This window comes from Kickxella alabastrina (genome assembly GCF_025024165.1).
Source record: "Kickxella alabastrina strain RSA 675 chromosome Unknown BX661scaffold_10, whole genome shotgun sequence".
Taxonomy (NCBI): Eukaryota; Fungi; Kickxellomycota; class Kickxellomycetes; order Kickxellales; family Kickxellaceae; genus Kickxella; species Kickxella alabastrina.
The window spans coordinates 524668-537620 of NW_026251481.1; the positions used below are offsets into that span (position 1 = coordinate 524668).

Below are 12953 nucleotides of genomic sequence, written 5' to 3' on the forward strand. Positions count from 1 at the left end.
TATGCCAGCTTAAAAAACGAACATGCCTCCCCCTCCCTTTTCGTTTCAAACTGCAGCGAAAAGCCCAAGCGTGATGATGACGTCGTCAGGTCGCATAAACAAACAATAAATTTTTTTTTTGGAAAGTGGCGGCGCAGCATCATCACACACGCCGAATAATAATTAAATCACTTGCATTTAGTAAGCAACCTGTTGGCGCACACCACCAGCTCCATCCTGTCCGTTCTCCTCATTTCGCCGCGCCGGCATGTTCGTCTCGGCAACAGGTGCAAACACACGGGCCAAAGTGGCCACCCCGCGCTTGCAAACCCGATTGCAAGCAAATGCCCAAACAGCCACGCTAACCGACCCCATGGGCGCACCAGGCAACGACAAAAACCACAAAACCGGATAAAACCAATTCGCCGGCACGTAAAACACAGCCGTACGATAATTATAAACACTCAACACAGTCCTCGATCCATAAATGAAAACGCGCATAAGCAAGTTAATATACAGCTCAAAGGCAGTTTTCTCCAAGGCCAGGTCGCCGGATACGCGCTCAAAGGAGGATGAGGCGGCGTCGAGCTTGCGGCGTAGCTTGGCCCATTTGGCAAACTCATCGACGGAGCTGATTGTGCTCAGCTGCGAGCGGAGATCCGTGATTGATTTACGCAGGGTCAGCCGTTGGTTCGCCTTTTGGTTGTTTGTCAGCTGCGTGTACGTTGACCAAAGGTACGAGGCTAGGGCGCCGTAGCCGATGGCGTCGAGTGCCGCCGAGGCGAGCTCGAGCAGGAATATGGACGTCAGCAAGAATGCAGCGGGCATAGCTCTTCTCGAATTAGTAAAGGATTGAAAAAAGACAGATTGAACGGAGAGAAGCGTTTAAAGCAAAAAAAAACAAAATAAGAGCAGGGGGGGGAAAGAACTGGAATTACACGAGAGAAAGAAAAGGAGAAAGAGAGAGGAGCCAAAACCGACAGTATGCCAAAAAAAAAATCGAACGTAAAATGCAAGCTGATCCACACACAGTTTCGCAGAGCACCTTGATCGTGTTAATCGGAAACTAATCTTTACGGGCGCAGGATCGCAAACGGGCGCACAGGCTGCGACGTCTCGAGATCCAGCGCATACGCAGTATACGCAAGGGCGCGGCGCAGCATGGGCAGGTCGACATCAACGGCATTGTCCTCGGCGGCCAGCTCGCGCTCCAAGCGGCCCAGCCAGTACCAGGCCTCCGGATCCGACCACCCATGCGCCCTGGTGATGTTCTTCAACAGCCCCAGCGCAACGTCCTTGCGCGCAAGCAGATACTCGGCGCGCGCAAGGCACACGGACGCCCGGATATGCGTGGGCTCCAGCGACACGGCCGCGTGGAAGTCGTTAAGCGCCGACAAATGGCTGTTGCGCGCCAGGTGCAGCTGGCCGCGCAGCGTCAGCGCCTCGGGCGAGTCAGGACACGCGGCCAGCGCCTCGGCCACGGCGTTGGCCGCGTCGTCCAGCCGCTGCAGCGCCACAAAGGCCGACGCCGATGTCAGCCACAGCAGACACAGCGCGCGCTGCGCCAGCCGCTTGTGGTGCGCGCGCCGCGTAGCCACCGGCGAAAAGTACGCGGACGCCGAGGCGCCGTCGTTCTCGACGAGCGCGCAGCGGGAGACACCGGCCGGGAGCGAGTCGAAGAAGGCCTCGGGCGTCGGCGCCGGCGCCGCATCGCTGCTGAGGCTGGCGCGCAGGTGCGGCATCGAGCGGCGGCGCACAGGCGAGGCCACAGCGCCGTCGGCATCAAGCGGAGGCAGTGGCGGCACGGGCGGCCGCGCGTCGTGGGGCATGGCGCCGTGCGAGTTGACGCGGCTGTGGTGCGAAAAGATCGAGCGCGAAAGGACCGAGCGCGAGATGGCCGACCGCGACAGCAGCGAGCGCGCCAGCGACCGGCGCCCCGAGCTATGCGACCGGGCGGCCGCAGCCGCATTGGCCGCGCCGGCCGATGCGGCATCGCCGTCGCCGTCGCCGTCGCCGTCGCCATCGCCGGCAAGCACGCCGCCGAACACGCAGCCGTACAGCGCAAACAGCTGCGGCTGCGCAGCCAGGCTGGCCTCGTGGCCGCGCAGCCGCGCCTCGACGGCCATGCGCGTCACGGCAACGTCGAAGAACTGCGCGCCGGCATCGACGTCGGCCGGGAACTGCGGCGGCGGCTCGCACCCGGCGGCCACGGCATCGAGCACGCCGGCCCACGCGCTCTGGCGCATCGCCACGTCGCACACGCGCAGCGCCTGCGCGTCGTCCTTGCGCGCCGACGACAGCAGCGCCAGCAGGTGCCACGCGTCCAGCCGCCGCGCGTCCAGCGCCACGGCGCGCTTGGCAGCGACGGTCGCGCCCGCCACGTCGCGCGCGCCCAGCGCCAGCTCCAGCGCCAGGTGGAAGTGCGCGTCGGCCGCCGCGTCGTCGTCGGCGGCCGCCTGGCGCAGCAGCTGCACGGCGGCCGCGTGGTGGTCGGCGCGGTTGCCGGGCTCGCGGCTGCGCTGGGCCAGCCGCGCGTGCGCCGCGCCCTTCCACAGCGCCAGCGGCGCCCGCGTCGCGCGCACGGCGGCGGCGAGCTCGGGGTGCGCGCCGGCGCCGGCGCCGACGCCGGCCACGGCCGCCTGCGCAAAGTGCACCAGCGCCAGCGCGCCGTGCGCGTCGTCCAGCCGCAGCAGCCGCAGCCGCGCGCCGTCGGCGCAGGCGGCCAGCACGTCGGCCACCAGGCGCACGGTGTCGGCGTCGGCGTCAGCGTCGGCGGCGGCCGCCGCCGCGCGCTTGCTGGCCTTCTTGACCTGGCGCTCGGCCACCTGCTCGTACGTGCGCAGCGCCAGCGCCGCCTCGTGGAAGTCGCCGGCGCGCTCCAGCGCCGCCACCAGGTGCCGCAGCACGCGCGGCGCATTGAACGTCAGCTCGACGGCCGCGCCCAGCAGCCCGGCCAGCACGCGCGGCGCCGTGCCCAGCAGATCGCCGGCGGCGGCGTCGACGGCCGCCAGCACCTCGCCGTGCGTCTCGTCGGCGCGCGGGAACGCGAACGCCGCGCGCAGCAGCGCCATCTGTCGCGAGTGCACGCGCACGCGCTCGTCCACCGGCGCGCCGCCGCCGGCGCGCAGCCCGTCGCCGTAGACGCGGTTGGCGCGCAGCCGCCGCATGGCGCGGAACGCGTGCGGCGCCGCCGCGTCCATCTGCCGCAGGTACCCGCCCAGGTCGGCCAGCGCGCCGGGCTCGCCCAGCGACACGCCGGCCATGGCGCGCCGGTACAGCGCCTCCTCGGGCCAGTTGACCAGCTCCTCGTGCGCCCCGCTGCTGCGCGGCACGACGACCACCGCGCAGCCGGCATCGTCGATGCACGCTGAAAACTCGCGCACGCCCTGTGCGTACTCGGCGCGCGCCGCCGCCAGCTCGCCGCGCCTCTCGAGCGCCACGCCGCGCATGACGCGCCGCGCAACCGCCAGCTGCTTCCCGTACGCGGGCGACAGCACAAACGTCGGCGGCTCGCGCGAGCCGGGCTCTTCGTCCGCGCCGGCGTCGGTGTCGGCGTCGTAGTGGCCTCCGTAGAAGCGGATCTTGGCGGCAATCACCTGCTGCTGGAACCGCTCCTCGTCGTTCAGCGCCATGCCCGCAATGCCGCGCACCTCCTTCTCCAGAGGCTCCAGCGCCGCCGATGGCGCCGACAGGTGCTTGGGAAAGTGCATGCGCAGCCTGTTTGCGCTGCCCTCGACGGGCGCCGCCTCGTCGTGCCAGTGCGCGCGCGTGTCCCACGGGATGTCCAGCAGCAGCTCCTCGAGCCGCGCCTCGCAGGCGACGATGCTGGCAAACCCTACACGCGAAATAAGAAAATACAACGATTGCAATTGGCTGTGGAATTAGCTGTGAAATAGGCTGTGAAATAGCTCGTGGTTGCTGCTGCTGCTGCTGCTGCTGCTGCTGCCGCTGTGCGCGCCTTACCCTGGCCTGCCGAGTTGTGCTTGGCGTACTTTGCTGCCAGCGCCGCCAGCGCCTGCCACCGCCCTACGCAGCGCGCCGTGTCAATTTCCTTGAGGAGGGCGGCATGGTTGCGCGATAGTGACATTGTAATTTGAATTGTATTTGGTGTGTGAGAGAATGAAGGAATTAAACGTGAATATGCGACTGTATGCGTGGACAAAAGGGGGAATAACAACAATTTCGACATGCAAAACAAAAGTTGATTTTAAAGGGGACCCCCGCAGATCATATCGCCACACCACTGCCATCAAGCAGCATGAGAAAAGAATGATCGCATCTCCGCCACCAAGCAACTTGAAAAAATGAAGGACCATATCTTCGCCCTCCTCATACGCTCACAAAGTGGCCGTAGACGATCGACCGAATCGCATAGTACTCAGGAGACGGCGTGCCTAGCAGCCGGATTCCAGCGCTGCCGCTGCCTGTCCCGCCAGGCCTGCGCTGCACGGCGACGTTAGGCCCACAGACCAGCGTGCCCTCGGCATCAAAGTGTGCGGCGATGCTGTGCGCGGCCAGCACAGCGCGCAGCGCACTGAGCCGCGCGTCGCCGACCGTTGTGGCCGGCTGCCACGCGGCATCGCGCGCACCGCCTGCATCGACGTCCAGCACCGGCACGCCGTCGTCGCTGGCATAGCGCACGCGCCCAGCCACAAAGCCCAGCGCACTGGCGCCGACCGCATGCATGCGCACCTGGCGCAGCAGCGCGTCGGTCAGCCGCAGCCGGTAGGCGTTGAGCCCCGACGCCACGTTGAGCGTCTCGCCCAGCCCCGGCGTGTAGATCTCCTTGGTCACCGGCACCTGTGGGTCGCGGCAGTGCTCGGCCAGCGCCTGCGTGGCCGCCGCCGACCCGTGCACGATCACCACGCGCTTGGGCATCAGCTGCACCAGAATGTTACTGGCCGACGTGCCGTCAGCGCGGCCCTCAAGGTCGACGAACGCCAGCTGGCAGTTGATCGCCACGCGCCGCTCCTCGCGAATGGCCTTGGTCGGCCGCCCGCCAAACTCATCGTCTGAGCCGCCGCCGTCTGAGCCCGCGTCTGACCCCCCTGGGTGCGCCAGGTTGGTCGAGTCGTCGGGCTCGGGCGCCAGCTCAAACGCCGCTGTGTCAAAGATCTCGCCGTACTCGTCGGCGCGCCGCAGCTTCTCCTGGAACGGAAACGTGCAGCGTGCATCGCGCAGCCCGCCGATATGCAGATCGTAGCTCAGCCCACTGCGCAGTCGCTCCATTGCCAGGTCCAGCTCGGACAGTGGCGCCGCAAGATCAACGGCTGCAGCATCCGCCTCACCATCGCTGTCGCCGTCGCCGTCCGAGTCGGCGTCCGAGCCCACAGCGTCGCTGTCAGCCATTGTGCGCTCGCGCCGCAGCATGGCCTCGCGCGCCGCAGCCTCCTCGCAGCGCCGCCGCTCCTGCGCCTGCCACGCCTCGAGCTCGGCGCCCTGCAGAGCCACGCGCCGCCGCAGCGTCACGGCAATGTCCGACCCAACTGGCAGCCGCGCCGGCCGCACCAGCTCGGCCTCGGCGGCGCCATTGCGCACGTCCTTGCGCTGCGTGTGCTTGAGCCAGCGTGTGTACAGCCGCCGCGCCAGCGACCCGGGCGGCCCGCGCTGCGGCATCACCACAGCGTTGTTGCGTGCCCCAGCCCACCGCACAAACAGATCCTGCGCAAACCCCAGCGACATGCTGTCCAGCGACGCTAGCACGACGGCATGGCGCGCTCGTTGCTGCTGCTGCCGCCGGCCGCCGCCGCCGCGCCGGTCCTGATCAGCTTGGCCCATGCGGCGGTCCAGCTCGGCCAGGCTCTGCACGGCCACGACGTGCCGCAGGTCAAACGGCTTGGTATCTGCAGAGCCCGCTCCCGGTGTGGCACTGCCCAGCCCGTCGGCCATCCACCCGACCAGCGACTGCGCAAAGGCGCGCGCCTTGCGGCTGCACCGGCCCAGCAGGTACAGCGTGTGCGATTCGCGGCGCGCACGATCGCGGCCCCACCACTCGTTGAGCACGTACGCGATCTCCAGCACGCGCGCGGCCGAGTCGACCGGCACAAGCACATTGCCGCCGCGCCGCACAGCCTGTCCAACAGCATCAACAAACGCCTCAACGCGCCGGCGCCGTGGCGGCAGCCGGTACTGCGCGTTGTACGCGTCGGTGATCAGCAGCGACGGCCGCGCAAGCCGCTCGTTGACACGTCCCTGGCCGCCGACCAGCAGGCTGCTGCCGCCCAGGTGCGCCTCGCGCATGTGATTGTAGTCCATTGCGTACAACACAGTCTCGGCGCCATTGCTGATCGTCCACACGGCGCCGCCCACTGAGTGGCCCGCCGCGTGCGCCGTCACCGTGATGCCGCTGTGCCGCCCGCCCAATGACACCGGCTGCGAGTACTGCAGCGCCGTGACGTTGTCAAACGCCCGATCAACCGCGCGCTCGTCAAACAGCTCAAAATCCTCGCGCGCACGCAGTGCCTTGGTCACGTCGTGCATGCACACGCGCCCCATCATAGCCACCGCCTGTGTCGCGTACGCTGCGCACGTTAGCCCCCACCGCTCAAACGCCACCGGGTAGGCGCCGACGTGCGCCGCATCGGCATGCGACAGCAGCACTGCATCTACCTGCCGCGCCACGCGCTGCAGCTGCGCCAGGCCCTCGCCGCTGTACTCCTCGAAGCTGCCACAGTCCAGCAATATCTTGGCCTCGTCAATTTCAAGCAGATAGCAGACTGCATCCTCGTTGTTGGCCCCCGAGATTGCTGTAAACTGGATTGAATTGGCAGACATGAAATACAAGGAAAAAAAGAGTGGAATTAAAAAGAGTTGAATTTTTTGCGGAACTGAAATGTCAAAAAAAAAATTGTTGCGAGACAGCACTAATGAAACACCTGCTTGCCTGCATCAGGGCTGAATGCGCTGCCGATGAAAAGCGCAAGCATTCGGGTTAAATGCGTGATTGTGCCCACCGCGATCAGCCCCTTAATTGATCTCTCCGTAGATCTCGCCCACGCGCTCGAGCGCCGCCTTGTACTGGCCACGCAGGCCCTCCAGCACGTCCTTGGCTGGGTCGACGCGCCGCAGCACGCCGTCCCAGTGGCCGTTTTCCTTCATCATCTTCTTGAAGTGGAACGCCTGCGCCGACCCAACCAGTGTGTACGCCGCGCCCTCGCGCCCGGCACGCGCCGTGCGCCCCACGCGGTGCGTGTACTGGCTCATATGCACCGGCACATCATAATTGACCACAGCGCTGATCTGGTCAACGTCCATGCCGCGCGCAATCAGATCAGAGCAGATCAGCATGCTGATCTCGCCAGCGCGGAACATGCGCATAATGCGCGCGCGCTCGCCGGCCGCCAAGTCGCTCGAGTACTCGGCCACGACAACCGCTGGCCGGCCCTCAGGCCAGTCGGTGACGGCCGCCGCCCATGCCTGCATGACCTGCGCCAGTCGGTGCGCCGTCTCGAGGGACTTTGTGAAGCACACCCCGTGCCGCACGCCCTCGGTCCACAGCAGCCACATGAGCCACAGCGGCTTCTCGTCCGCCGCGCACATCGCGTAGAACTCGCGCAGCGACGCCGGGAACGCGTACCGCGCTGTGCCGTCCGCCTGGCTGTCCGCCTGCGGCTGCGTGACCGCCACGTACAGCGGCCGCACCAGCTTGAGCCGCGCAATCTTTCCTGGGTCGCGCGTCAGCGTGGCTGAGAATAGCAGCTTCTGCACGCGCGGCGCCGGCGGCGCCAGCGGATCCAGCCTCGCCAGCGCGCTGCGCCGCGTGCACGCGTCGGCCGTCGGCACACCGTGCTCACCCAGGCCAGTGCCAGCCTCAGCCTCGGGCTCGGCTTCCGCCTCGATCGCAGCCTGTACCTTGGGCAGCCACTCCTGGTATGCCTCGCCCAGCAGCCGGTCGGCCTCGTCCATCACCCAGAACTCCAGGTGCTGCAGCGTGAACCCGCGCGTCATTGCCAGGTGGTCCAGCAGCCGCCCTGGCGTGCACACCAAAATATCGACGCGGCTGCTGCCGCCGCTCGCCGCGCTGCCGCTGCCGCCGACCACCAGCGCCGCCTGCTCCTTGCCCAGCGACATGTCACCCGTCGCCAGGCCCACGCGCAGATCCGTGCCGACGCAGAAAAAGTCAAAGCTCTCCTTCACTTGCTGCGCCAGCTCCTTTGTCGGCAGCACAACCAGTGCGCGCAGCCGCACGACTACGCGCGCCCGCAGCTTCTCCACAATCGGGATCACAAACGCCAGCGTCTTGCCGCTTCCCGTGGGCGCCGACACGCAGACGTCGCGCACGTGTTGCCGCAGCCGCGACAGCGAGTGCGCCGCGCGCAGAACCGGGATCACTGCCGATTGCACTGCAAACAGCTGGTCGATGCCTGCCTTGCTGCACTGCCCCAGGATGTGCCCCGAAAGACCAAAACGTGGGTCGTTGGCCGGTGCTGTCACGTCACGATCTACTGTCGTCGGCTGTGCCAGCCATTGTGGGATTCCCATGCGCGCGGCCTCCTGCGCGGCCGAGGATGAAATCGTCGCCTCCTGCGAAAAGTCGGGGAAGCGTTGCAGACCATCGGGAACAGGCTCGTCCTCGCTGTGTTGTGTTGGCTGCTCGGCTGTCGAGGAATTGTCGCTGCCCTCCATCTCTGCGTCCACAGCTATATCCGCATCTGCGTCTGCGTCTGCGTCTGAACCTGGCTCTGAACCTGACTGTGTATCTGTGTCTGCCGATTGCTTTTTGGACTTTTTATCCTTTTTTGATTTCTTCTTGTCCTTCTTTTCTTTCTTGTCCTTGGATTTGGCCGATTTGTCCTTCTCAGTCTTGTCCTTCTTATTGGCCTTGTCCTTCTTGCCCTTGTCGGCACTGCCCGCCGCCTCAGACTTCCTCTTCTTCGTCTTACGCTCGCTGATCTGTTCCTCAGCCGATGACTCAACAATGTCCATCGCCTGGCTTCTCTTTGTTTTTTTGCTTGCCTCCTCAGACGACCGCTTCTCTTTGGATGCCTTCTTGTCCTTTGTTGACCCCATTTAGATACAGTGATGCAATGTGAGTTTTAAAAGCTCCTTTGTTGGACTTTGAATTCAATAATGTAAAAAAGTGACAAACAAATGAACAAACATACCACAGCACACAGCGCAACTGAAGCTGCGTGTGCCGCGAGGAAGTTTGATCTCGATGGTTAGAAAAAAACAAGAGGCTTGAACCGCCCAAAAAAGAAAAAACTGGCCCAAAAAAACAAAAATTATAATCACTTGATTTTACAAACAAAAATCAACAGCTATCCGATCACTTGCTGCCGCCCATCATGCCCAGCCCCTGCTCGCGACTCTTCAGCGCCATTGCTCGTAGCAGCTCGACCTTGCTGCGCTCCTTGTCCATCTGCTCCTGCAGCCTGGAGCCGCGCTCCGCCTCACCCTCCCCACTGCGCAGCTGTCTCCGCTCCAGCCGTCTCTTCTCCCTCACCTCGCGATCCCGCTTCAATGCAGCCAAATCAGACCCCGAATCAACATAAAGCTCCTCATCGGGGATCTCCACATCCAAGGTTTTCCCCACCTTGCGCATCGCATTGAGTGTTCGCTTCTTGGCCAGCAAAGCCGATCGTCCAGTTTCCTTTGGCGCCACTTCGTCGAGAATCAGCTCCTCTCGCTCCTTGGCCCGCCACCTCTCCCGCCTGTGGCTCAAATGGTCGCGCTCCCTTTGCTCCTCATTAAACAACTGCTCGCTCTCCGCAGGTCTCTCCCTCTGCTGGGCATCGTGGGCCGTGTGTTTCGACCTTTGTCCGGCCAACTGCAGCCTGGTTGGCACTGGCATTACCACCCGAATGCGTCGACCTGTACACTTCCTCCTTGATTCCACTGATTAACTCCTGATCCAGTTTTTTGGCAAATCCCCAGCTATGCTTAGTCACCACGCTTTTGGACAGATTCGCCAGCTCGCCGTCCTGCTTGTAGTACTTGGACCTCAATCGACCGTCATTCCAGGCGCGCACAAATGATGCAAAATACCGCCGCGCCTTTTCTGTATCCATGTCTTCAAAGTATCGATCTTTCTCCTTGAGGAGCCACAGTCGGAAGGACGCGTTGAGCTTGAAATAATCGTCTTGCGAGATCGGGATGATATCGCGCTTTTCGTTTTGATCACGCTCGCGCCGCGATCTCACTGGCGATCTTGACCGCGATCTGTCTTTTCTAGATTTGGAGCCCATCTTCGATATATCTTGAAAGCTTTTAATTTTTTAAATGATAAAAAAGATATATGCCAAAATAAAATCAAATTTCTTGCGCGCCAAAAGAATTGTGCGAAATATAGCCCAATTTTATACACGCGGACTCGTATGGGGGAGCAGACTATTGGCACATGTTTTTTTAATTTTTAATTTCTATATTTCAGCCTAGATCTTGCACCAGGACGGGAAAAATATAGATGGACATCTAGGCCACACTAAGATAAATGCGAGGCTACAACATAACACCAGCCAAATGAATAATTTAAGCTTGATTTATCCAGACCAACCTCGTAGTTATAAAACAATATTCACCACGCCATAAAAAGTTGAGATGTTAATACTTTTCTTTCCCAAAGCATTTAATAAATATCCACTTTTTTGCATTCAGAATTTTCTAATATTTTCATTACACTGCAATGGCCACATCGCTTTCTTTTTTAAATGTGCACGCTGTGGATAAAATCCCCGTATGGCTGGACTGCGATGTGGGACATGACGATGCGATGGCACTCATTCTTGCAGCCTACCACCCGAGTATCAGCCTGCTTGGTGTGTCGACAGTAGCAGGAAACTCCTCGCTTGAAAACACTACGGCCAACGCCATCAGTGTCATGCAAGCAGCCGGAATCAAGGGTATCGGAGTTTACAAGGGTGCCTCCAGACCGTTGGTAAAGCCCGCTGCATATGCTGGCGACATTCACGGTGCATCCGGGCTGGCTGGAACTACGTTGCTGCCTGAGCCTGACTTTGCCACTTACCTTTCTGAGGACACCAACGCAGTCAATGCAATGTACCGGGCAATAATAAGCAACCAGGTCCCAGTGTGCGTGGTGGCTGTGGGACCGCTGACCAACATTGCACTTCTAATCAGCATGTACCCGCAAATTATTCCCAAGATCAGGACACTGTCCATCATGGGAGGTGCTGTGGCGCTGGGCAATGTTACAGCAGCCGCCGAGTTCAACATACACTTTGATCCCGAAGCCGCCCACATTGTTCTAAACTCTGGCATTGCGCATATATCCATTGTTCCGCTCGATGTAACCCACACGGTTCTGACAAATAAAAACGTTATTCGGCGCATTGCCGAGTCCGTGCTGGTGCCCAGGTTTTCACAGTTAATCACCGATCTGCTTTTATATTTCAGCAGCACATATGGGGACGTGTTTGGAATGGGCGACGGTGCACCGCTTCACGACCCGGTTGCAGTGGCGTATCTGTTTATGCGCAATGCTTTTGTTGAAAGATATGTTCGGGTAGACGTTGATTGCAGTGCAGGGCATGGCCAGGGCCGTACATACTGCGACATGTTTGGCCGCACTGGTAAGCCGCCAAATTGTTGGGTAGCTACGTCCGTTAATGTTGAGCAGTTCTGGAACACTATGCTCGAGGCGCTGGTGGCTGCGTCCAAGGAATCACCACTAAAAAACAACGGGTAAATAATGTATCTGCAGTACACTCACGGCTTTTTGCGGGGCAGTATGTCAGCGCAGACTGTGTTTACACTCAGCATGTATTTTATTATTTTGGTTTATTTGGTACCTTAAATTAATGGAACTGCTATCTCTAGTGTTGACAACAAAGAATGCAATTCTCCTTTGTTTTATTATGGCCACAGAGGAGAACGTAATTAAAGGGGCAGAATGTAATATTTCTCCAAGATTTTAACTTTTCACATATTGTCCAATGTTCTATATCGTTCAAAGTTTCAGCAAGTTGCTCATTAAAGTAAACACTTGTTATAATAAGAGGGGGTGTGAGGAGCACTAGTTGTCTAGTGTTAAAAAAAGTTGGGGTGATTTTATAAAATATTTTATTACTGATGTTTCTAAAATACTACTAGTGCCGGCCTCACCTTATATATGTACCTCGTCGCCTTTGTTGTGCACATTGTCAATTGTGCGCTCCGTTGGTGAGAACTGGTTCTTCTGCGAGCAGACTGGTATCTTGGCAAGTCAATGTTATGGTTTTCGCGTGTGTGCGCTCATGCGTGTGCATTGCAAAATGGGGAGCATGTTTGAGCATCGATATATTGGCTCCCTAATTTACACCTGCATAATCCAATTAGCGTCCTATCAATCGGCACGCAGGTGGAAACCTGTTTTGCGATTCTCAACCTCAACATCCGCTTCCATATCTTCAGTCTGTGCAACAAGTATATTCTGAAAAATTGTAAAAAAATAAAACTTCAAAATTTTTATTTTTAAGGAGATGAAAAGAAGTCTTCCATCTCGTTCGTCTCTATATATTTTTCTCTGTGGCCAAAACAAAACAAATAAGCATTGCTTTTTTCGCTGCCAATACTCAAAACAGCTGAGCATTTGACAAAGCCAATATGTCTTGATCAAAACCTGACTGTAATATATTTTTTTTTAACTTAAATCAAATAAAAAGTGTGCAGCCGGCTCATACTTGACGGCCTCGCAATTCCAATCGAGACAATCAGCAAACATAATTGAAAACGGGTGTGAAAATAAAATATTAATTTAATCAAAGATTAGATCAATTATTGCTTTGATATTTATTTTATCACATGGGCTATCATGTGTTGTGAATTCTGTCAAACAAGGCAAAAATATGTAAAGCATTTCCGCTTTGCTAAGCCATATAAAATGAAGATTCAGTCTTTTCCTCCTCAATTTATCTTCAGTTTATTTTTAACCACATTGCTTTTACTTTGTATTTCAAAATAAGAATATTCCATTCGACACCCTACTTACTATTTATTATATTCACTTATTTACACCAATGAGCACTTCCAGAATC

The 12953-nt window shown here is 59.3% G+C and overlaps 6 protein-coding genes across 6 annotated transcripts; 1 reads left to right on the forward strand and 5 right to left on the reverse strand.

Annotated features, from left to right (window-relative positions):
- Positions 1-26: 26 nt before the first annotated feature.
- Positions 27-1119, reverse strand: BX661DRAFT_15142 (CHD5-like protein-domain-containing protein). Its single transcript, XM_051533235.1, has one exon. It carries the CDS (start codon positions 805-807, stop codon positions 178-180), a length of 630 nt encoding a protein of 209 aa, XP_051392003.1. The 5' UTR covers positions 808-1119; the 3' UTR covers positions 27-177.
- BX661DRAFT_15054 (uncharacterized protein) lies at positions 930-4413 on the reverse strand. Its single transcript, XM_051533232.1, has 2 exons — positions 3943-4413; positions 930-3814 (listed from the first exon to the last, which is right to left on the reverse strand). The coding sequence occupies exons 1-2, from the start codon at positions 4166-4168 to the stop codon at positions 1053-1055; spliced, it is 2988 nt and encodes a 995-aa protein (XP_051392004.1). The 5' UTR covers positions 4169-4413; the 3' UTR covers positions 930-1052.
- Positions 4146-6800, reverse strand: BX661DRAFT_182167 (beta-lactamase-like protein). The gene has a single exon (XM_051535907.1). It carries the CDS (start codon positions 6751-6753, stop codon positions 4309-4311), a length of 2445 nt encoding a protein of 814 aa, XP_051392005.1. The 5' UTR covers positions 6754-6800; the 3' UTR covers positions 4146-4308.
- BX661DRAFT_182168 (P-loop containing nucleoside triphosphate hydrolase protein) lies at positions 6801-8811 on the reverse strand. The gene has a single exon (XM_051535908.1). It carries the CDS (start codon positions 8602-8604, stop codon positions 6946-6948), a length of 1659 nt encoding a protein of 552 aa, XP_051392006.1. The 5' UTR covers positions 8605-8811; the 3' UTR covers positions 6801-6945.
- Positions 8812-9247: 436 nt separating this feature from the next.
- Positions 9248-10166, reverse strand: BX661DRAFT_142833 (uncharacterized protein; the record flags this gene model as incomplete). Its single annotated transcript, XM_051532969.1, has 2 exons — positions 9248-9703; positions 9735-10166. The coding sequence occupies 2 exons, from the start codon at positions 10164-10166 to the stop codon at positions 9248-9250; spliced, it is 888 nt and encodes a 295-aa protein (XP_051392007.1).
- Positions 10167-10560: 394 nt separating this feature from the next.
- BX661DRAFT_182170 (inosine-uridine preferring nucleoside hydrolase family protein) lies at positions 10561-11650 on the forward strand. The gene has a single exon (XM_051535909.1). It carries the CDS (start codon positions 10604-10606, stop codon positions 11624-11626), a length of 1023 nt encoding a protein of 340 aa, XP_051392008.1. The 5' UTR covers positions 10561-10603; the 3' UTR covers positions 11627-11650.
- Positions 11651-12953: the final 1303 nt, after the last annotated feature.